Here is an 8,835-nt window from a genome sequence, read left to right on the forward strand (position 1 = left end):
TATTTTTTTTTCTTCGAAAAACGGACGTTATCTAAAAGATATAGTAACAGACCTATGTCTAGAATTGTCTGGAGACATGATGACATGTTGGTTCAAAATGTCGCTTGAAATGTCATGCATGATTTTCACGACAACTATATGAAAATGTCGTTTATATGTCTTCAACGATTTAACATGCACTTTTCGTTAAAGACTTCTTGACGACGCGGCCTGCAGGGATTTTTTCGCCCTACAAAAACTGTTGTAGGGCTTGTATAATTATTTAAAAAAAAAGCCATGTGTGAAGTGTAATGTGTCAGTGCAGTTGCTGGACGCGACATTTTTTATGTTAGAGCAATAATTTGGTAAATAGTCAAACCTCTTTAATGGAAATTCACGTTACCAATATGCTAACAAATCAATTCATTATTCCATTCCATTTATTGGTTCCCTGGTAGCACATTCACTTCCCTGCATTATTGAAATTAGACCATAATTGAATGCTCAAATGTTTTGCGGTGTTGTGGTGGGTGTTAATTTGTTTGTTGTGCTATGAGTCGTCTCGTTCGTTCAGCCAACCATAATATTGAAGTCCCTAGAAATTTTAACAACTCAATCAGTCGCATTAAGTCATTCGAATGTGTTGCTGTCCGCATAGACCCCATATCTCTGGAATCATCATCAACCTTAGCATCGTTCTTATAAATACCATCATCAGCATGGACCATTTCTTGGTTTTCCGGCTGAGTTTGGTATTCATTTTGGTTAACAGCTTTTTGGTGGTGAGGGCGCTCAGGGAGACGACCACCACTGACAATTTGAAGGCATTTCGTCGACACCGTGAGCGACGTGGATTGGTATTTACAAATGGTGGCATCATCAAGGTAAGCAGATGCAATTCATGAGATTTTAATGACTGTTTTAATAAGAAAAGAAATGTGGCGCAAACTGCTGGCTTGGATTTTTTCCCTGAGTGTCAAGGAATTGTACGCTTTAAATGATAGAAAAAGTTTTGTTGCTCGACTATTGAGGATTTAGTAGATAAAGGAACAAGTGTTTGTACTTTAATCATTTTCGAAGAAAAATGTTAAATCGACTGTACATGCAAGATACATATTGATCTGGTCAAATTTTTAAGAACATATATGGGTAATACCTTGTTGACGGTAAGGAAATCTCGTGCGAAAATTTATGGAAATCACAAAGTTTACACTACTATAGCCATAAGTGCGCATACTGCATCGGACTTTTGGTTGTTACGGTTTGCGTGTACTATCGTGTTTGCCTTCAAAAGACTTCTTTGCTGGAGCTTCTTCATCCATTCTGACAACATGACCTAGCCAATGCAGCCGCTGTATTATGATACGTATAACTATGTTATCGTCGTCAGTCATACAACTCTTGGTACATACGGCGCCTATATTCTCCATAACAAAGAACCTTTCTCTCAAACACTCCAAGTACTGCCTCGTCCGCTTTCGCAAGTACCCATGCCTCAGAACCGTATAACAACAGTGCCAGTGTCTTGTATGGTGTAAACTTCGTGGTTCATACGGCGCCTATATTCTCCATTACGAAGACCTTTTTCTCTGAAACACTCCAAGTACTGCCTCGTCTGCTTTCGCAAGTACCCATGCCTCAGAACCATATAAAAACACGTGCAGTGCCAGTGTCTTGTATGGTGTAATCTTCGTGGTTCATACGGCGCCTATATTTTCCATTACGAAGAACCTTTCTCTCAAACACTCCAAGTACTACCTCGTCTGCTTTCGCAAGTACCCATGCCCATCAGAACCATATAACAACACGTGCAGTGCCAGTGTCTTGTATTGTGTAATCTTCGTGGTTCACGAAGAACCTTTCTCTTAAACACTCCAAGTACTGCCTCATCTGCTTTCGCAAGTACCCATGCCTCAGAACCATATAACAACATGTGGAGTGCCAGTGTCTTGTAAAGTGTAATCTTCGTCTGCCCAGAGGTGGTCTTGTTTCTAAACTGCTTAGTTAATCCAAAGTAGCATCTGTATGCCAGTATTATTCTTCGCTTTATCTTAAAATTGGTGCCAACCGTTTCGGTTGCGGCGGTGCCGAGGTAGGTAAAGTTACTGACTGTCTCATAGTAGTGGTACCCAACTTTCTCCATTTTCTTTATCTGCTTCGTTGTGTAAGGCTTTTTGGAAGTTAAAACCATCCATTTCGTCTTATCTTCATTTACTGTCAGACCCATTTTCACTGATTCTCTTTCGATTCTTTCAAAGGCTGCAGTTATGACTTCCGTGTAGTGTGAATATCTGGTCCAGGGTGGATTTACCAGGTCTGAAGCCGCATTAATAGGGTCCCATTATCTCATCGACTTTAGTTTTTAATCTTTCACACAGTACACTCGATATTATCCTTTATGCGATGTAGAGGAAATTTATTCCTCTGTAGTTGGCACATTCCGTCTTGTCTCCTTTATTGTGTACGGCACATACTATGCTGAGGTTCCAATCATCGGGTATGCGTTCTTCTAGCCAGATTGCGCAGATAAGCTGATACATACGCCTTATCAGCGTGTCGCCTTCGGTCTTAAATAGTTCAGCGGGTAACCCGTCGGCTCCTGCTGCCTTGTTGTTCTTTAGTCGGGTTACTGCTACTTGCACCTCATTCTGACAAGGTGGTAAACATTTTATACCATCATTAGGGATTGGTTCTGCGGTATCCTCTTCGCCGCCAACGTCGGACACTAGCAGTTGGGTAAAATGTTCTTTCCAGTTACCAGGTTTTTGTGTCAGTTACCAGATTTCCTTCTTTTGCTTTGCAGGAGGATGTGCCTGCACCAAAGCCATCATTTTTATGTTTAATTCTTTTGTAGAATTTCCGAACTTCTTTCTGACACCTGTACATCTCAATTCGCTCACACTCACGTCTTTCCATTTTCCTTTTTCTTTCTGCGGAATAGACGTTTCTCCTCTCTCCTTTTCTCTCGATACCTTTCCTTTCCTTCACACTCACATCTTTCCATTTTATTTTTCTTTCTGTGGAATAGACTTTTCTCCTCTCTCCTTTTCTCCCGATACCTTTCCTTCATCTGGCGCGTTGCTACTGATTGCAGGGTTGCTCTCAATGCCGCATTCTTGGTTTCAGTAGCATCTCGATACTCTTGGTCGTGCCATGGGTTTCTTGGGGTAGGCTTCCTGTACCCAAGAATGGATTTTGCGACTTTTTTCACGGAGTGGGAAATAGTTTGCAACTGCGTCATTATATCATCGGAACAACAGCTTCCGTGCAGTGTCAGATCGTACTTTCCTCGCCATGTTCAAACGGATGCGAACCATTGCTGCGACAAGGTAATGCTCCGAATCTATATTCGCTCCACGGATCGATCGTACATCTAACACGCTGGATGAATGCCTTCCATCTATCGTGATCAATTTGGTTCCTCGTGCTTTGGTCGGGTGACAGCCAAGTGGCTTTGTGAATATTTTTATGTAGAAATCTGGTGGTACTAATTTTTTTTGCTGAACCAAATTTAGATTGGATGTCGGGAGGCTTATAACAACTCACCATTTCAAATATCAGCGAAATCGGATAATAATTGCGGCTTTTATGGGCTTAAGACCCTAAATCGGCCGATCGGTCTAAATGGCTGTCTTAATAAAGTCCGACCTGAACCATCTTTAAATCGGATATCGGAAGGCTTACAACAAATCACTGTTTCCTCAGATTGCCATAGGAATAAGAACAGTTTTTGGGATGAGGCGTCTCCAAACACTTGGTTATCAAATTCGTTTTCTAATCTCCAATCTCCAGTACCTTCTATTTGAGACACTTATGGCCATAGTCGGTAAATTTTTACTCATTTGGTAGTGTTGTGGGAAAGGGGCGGTGCCCCCAAATATATGGTCCCACATTTCGATATCAGATTCGTATTCTACTCCCAAATACCTTTGTTTTAGCGCCATATTGCGGTGGTCAGTAAATAATTGCTGTTTGTGGGTGTTTAGGGAAAGGGGTAAAACACCAGAAAATTGGTCCCGAAAGTGGTTGCCAACACTCATTTGGTAGTGTTGTGGGAAAGGGGCGGTGCCCCCAAATACATGGCCCCACATTTCGATATCAGATTCGTATTCTACTCCCAAATACCTTTGTTTTAGCTCCATATTGTGGTGATCAGTAAATAATTGCTGTTTGTGGGTGTTTAGGGAAAGGGGTAAAACCCCAGAAAATTGGTTCCAAAAGTGGTTGCCAATTTCGTGCTCGACTTCCCAATAACTATCATTTGAGCCCCAGATTGACATGTTCCGTAAATATGTTCGATATAGGGAGCGGGGTGGCCCGCCATACACTTAGTCTGAAAATAAATCAACATCGTGCTCTACTTTCAAATATCATTTATTTGAATCCCATATTGCCATTGGCCTTAAAATTGGATATCATATTAGTGTTCTAATATCAAATACCTTTCATTCAAACCCCTTGGTCAGCAAATATGTCCGATTTGGGTATGGACCCTAAAAACTATCAATATCGAGCTCCACTCTCTTTAAGATCCAAATTGTCATGGTGAGTAAATGCGTTCTATTTAGGGGTTGTTTTGGGGTGGGACGTCCCTCAGACAGTTGCTCCTGAATGTTTAAATCACATTCATGGTCTACTCCCGTATACTTTTCATTTGAGCCCCATATTTCCATAGTCGGGAAATATGTCCTGTTTGGAGGGTGTTTTGGGGGATGGTACAACCACTCATTGACTTGGCCCTGAAAATATATCTCAGATTCATGTTATTCTATAAAGACCTCTTATTTGAGCCCCACATTGCAATGGTCAGCAATTAGGTTATATTTGAGTGGTGTTATGGGGGTGGGGTGGCCCCGTAGACACTTTTTCCCGAAAATTGATATCAGATTCTTGCTTTACTTTCAAAGACCTTTCATTTTAAACCCATATTGCTAAGGACGTAAATTTGTCCACTTGGGGGGTGTTTTTGGGGAGGGGCGGCCCCACAAACACTTGGTCCCACATTTAATATCAGATTCGAATTATTTTATTTTAGCCCCATATTGCCAGGGTCAGTAAATAAGTCTTATTTGAGGGCGTTTTGGAGATGGAATGGACTTCCAGAAACTTGGTACTACATTTGGGTTTCCTTTCATTTGAGTCACACATTGCCATGGTGGGTAAATATGTCCGATTTAGAATGGTTTTGGGGGTTGGGTTGGACCCCCAAACACTTGGTATGACGACTGGTTATCAGATACGTTTTCTACTCTTAAATACCTTTCATTTGAGTCCCATATTGTCTTGATTGGTGTATATATATATATTTGGTAGGTTTTGGGGTGGGGCGCCCACCCTAGGTACCGCATCCGAAATTTGCATACCAAATTTTAATGTTTAGGTTGCTATAAGAGAGCACACAAAATTTCGCTTAAATCGTTTACCGACCCATTACCGAGATCTGGCGTTTCTGAAAATTAGGGTAAGGGGGAGGGTCCGCTCCCCCTTCAGATATCAAAAAATGTGGTACCCTATTTTCACCACGGCATCATTATGCACCATCAGTGAACATTTCAAGCAAACGCAAATTCATTTTTAATACTAGCTGAGCAGGGCCCACTCCGCTGCGCCTTCTTTCGCTCTCTTATTTCATCTGACCCCTATGCTGGCAAGGTCAGGAAAAACGTCCTAATGGGGGGTACTGGTACGTCCTTTCAGATATTTCGCCGCAAAGTGGATATCATATTGATGCTCTACTCCCAAATACCTTTCATTTGAGCCTTATATTGCTATGGTCGGTAAATATGTCCGGTATGCAGCTTTTTTTGGGCCTGTGGTGCTCCAGATTCGTGCTGTAGCCTTAAATACCCTTTATTTGAGCCAAATAAGTATACGAAATTTCTTTTTTTTTTGAGTTATTATAAACAAACAAAATTTTGCGTAAATCGCCCCACCCATCTCCGTGATCTGGCGTTCTTGAAAATAGGGTAAGGGGAGGCTCCGCCCAGTAAAGTTTGGATGTTAGATCTACTTTATTCTATTGGTTTTGGTGGTTAATTGGAGCAGCCAAACCCTTTGCCCCAAAAGTGGATATCAGATTCATACTCTACTCCCGAAAATCACATTTGAGCTACATATTGCTATAGTCGGTATGTATGTGTGGTTCAGGGGGAGTGTATGAGATGAGACGCCTTTTTGCCATAATCCATCCATCAACATGTCCAGTTTGAGGGGTATGTGGGATGGGGCGGCCTTTTTATTTTTAATTCATTTATTTGAGTACAATATATTCTCCGTCGTCCAACATGACAGTTTGGTGTTATTTTTATTGGAAGAGGGTCGTTGTCCAAAGCGACCCTCTCCCAACCCTCCCTCCCTCCCCCCCCCCCCCCGGGCTGAGACCCAAAAGACAATTTATTCATGAATCCTTACATCATCATTAGATTCGAACCCTCAGACACCAAGGAATTCATTTTTATTTCTGATTTGTACTCTGCGTTTATTCACTTTTCATTTGATAACCATATTGCCCAAAGCGGTGAAAGAGTCCTGTGGGGGTTTTTTTGGGGGTAGGGACCCCCCAAAACACTTTGGGCAATATTTGTATACCAAGTTCGTACTCTACTCTTAAATACCTTTCATTTGATACCCATATTGTCCGTAAACTCGGTAAACATGTCTGTCCGGGTGTGTTTTGTGATGGGGCGTCCCCCCAAGCTATTTGACCCTAAAATTTTATACTGATCTCGTGTTTTTGGGGTACCATAAGGTGGCATACACAATTTCGGTGCAACAATCTCCGAGATGTGGCGTTTTTAAAAATTGTGGTATGGGGGAGGGTCCGCCCCTCCTTCGGATATCAAAATAAAGTAAATTTTTTCAGATTTTAAGTTCACATTAGCCCTTTCCAAACTTGTTACAACAGTCATTTGAATCGATTACAACCATATTGAATTTAATAATAATTTTAAGCTTTCAATTGGACCATCAATACAAGTTGCGTTGGCAGATCCAGTGCCCTTTCGCTCTTTGGTGTATTCGTTTAATGTGCAAGGCGGTCAATACACAATTCCAACGGAACCCCTCTACCCGTGGGACAAATGGGAGAATACGTTTGCACGTTCATTGAAGCAAATAAAGTCAAGATTTGAAGACTGGGGTGAAAACAAAGACGATGGTTCGCGTGAGTTTCTCTACACCGTACTGGAGGACTATATGGCACGGAACAATGCCAATGGCCATCAATGTCTATTGCGGGCCATATGCCAGAATGCCCAAGTTCAACGGCATGAGGGTATTTTCGCTCAACTGCTGGATGTGATACTAACGTAAGTCGCCTGCAAGCCTGTCTGCCTGCTTGCCTGCCTGCCAACTTTAATAAATCACATTGTAACTGTAATTAAGTTTTGTCCATTCTTGCAATTTAATTGTTTTCGCTTTAGGCCCGGCCACGAGAATTTGGATAAATCATATGTTATGGCCATGCAAGCCGGCCGATATGGTGTCGATTGCCTTACAATGTATTATTTATGTCCCACAGGCAGCAGTCCCCTGGATCAATACATCAATGAAATTTAATATTAAAGTCGCACCACCTCACTCGTCCCCCTGGCCCGTGATGTGAAGAAGAAGAAAATGAAAGTTTACCGAGTCAAATAAAATCCTTACCACATGCCAAGATGACGACACAAATAAACAAACCAAAGCCCAACCAAACAATTTTATGAATTCCCTAAATATTTGTTTATACCATAGGATAAATGTGAATGTGTGGTTGTGTGCGTGTGTAAAGATGTATAAAATTCGTAGTGTGGGTAGTATATGGGCAGTTTTATTTGAAATGACTATGGCGTTTAGTGTTGCTTTTCCCCTTCATTGGCGGTGGTACTGTTCAGTAGAAAAAGGGCGCAATATGGACTTTTTTGTAGACTATTTTTATACCCTCCACCATAGGATGGGGGTATACCAATATCGTCACTCCGTTCGCAACACCTCGAAATATGAGTCTAAGACCCCATAAAGTATATATACTCTTGATCAGAGTAAAAATCTAAGACCATCTAACCATTTCCGTCCGTCTGTCTGTTGAAATCACGCTACAGTCTGAGTTGAAAGCTGAGCTGAAATTATGCGCAAATTCTTTTTTTTCCATACGCAGGTTAAATTCGAAAATGTGCTATATCGGACTATGTCTTGATATAGCCCCCATATAGACCGATCCGCCGATTTAGGGTCCCCGGCTCATAAAAGCCACATTTATTATCCGATTTTGCTGAAATTTTGGACAGTAAGTTGTGTTAGGCCAGTCGACATCCTTCATCAATTTGGCTCTGATCGGACCAGATTTGAATATTGCAGCCATATATTGAAGATCGATCTCTCGATTTAAGGTTTTAGGGCCATAAAAGGCACATTTATTGCCCGATGTCGCCAAAATTTGGGACAGTATGTTAAGTTAGGCTCTTCGACATATTTCTGCAATTTGATCCAGATTAGTTCAGTCTGGGATTAAGCTGCCGTATAGACCGATCTCGCGATTTAAGGTTTTGGGCCCATAAAAAGGCACATTTATTGTCCAATTTCACTAAAATTTGAGACAGTGAGTTGTGTTAGACCCTTCGACATCCTTCTTTAATTTGGCAAAGATCGGTTCAGATTTGGATGTAGCTGCCATATAGACCGATCTCTCGATTGAAGGTATTGGAGCCATAAAAGGCGCATTTATTGTACGATATCGCCGAAATTTGGGACAGTGAGTTGCGTTAGGTTCTTCGATAAACAAGGACGGAAATACGGACAAACGGATTGTAGCACGTACGAAAGGTCGAATGGAAGGAACAATTTAAGGAAGTATAATCGACCGATACACATTAGAAG

The 8,835-nt window shown here is 41.5% G+C and overlaps 1 protein-coding gene across 1 annotated transcript; it reads left to right on the forward strand.

The window, feature by feature from the left end:
• Positions 1-698: 698 nt before the first annotated feature.
• LOC106093128 (uncharacterized) lies at positions 699-7,602 on the forward strand. Its single transcript, XM_013260130.2, has 3 exons — positions 699-863; positions 6,931-7,286; positions 7,401-7,602. Exons 1-3 carry the CDS (start codon positions 699-701, stop codon positions 7,534-7,536), a joined length of 657 nt encoding a protein of 218 aa, XP_013115584.1. The 3' UTR covers positions 7,537-7,602.
• Positions 7,603-8,835: the final 1,233 nt, after the last annotated feature.

The sequence above is a fragment of the Stomoxys calcitrans genome, chromosome 1 (assembly GCF_963082655.1).
Source record: "Stomoxys calcitrans chromosome 1, idStoCalc2.1, whole genome shotgun sequence".
NCBI classification, from domain to species: domain Eukaryota; kingdom Metazoa; phylum Arthropoda; class Insecta; order Diptera; family Muscidae; genus Stomoxys; species Stomoxys calcitrans.

Bases quoted from the DNA above. Each gene is read 5' to 3' on its own strand.
- LOC106093128 (XM_013260130.2), top strand. From the start codon at position 699: ATGGACCATTTCTTGGTTTTCCGGCTGAGTTTGGTATTCATTTTGGTT. The intron at 864-6,930 runs GTAAGCAGATGC...AATAATTTTAAG, and splicing joins CAAATGGTGGCATCATCAAG to CTTTCAATTGGACCATCAAT. The intron at 7,287-7,400 runs GTAAGTCGCCTG...TTTTCGCTTTAG, and splicing joins CTGCTGGATGTGATACTAAC to GCCCGGCCACGAGAATTTGG.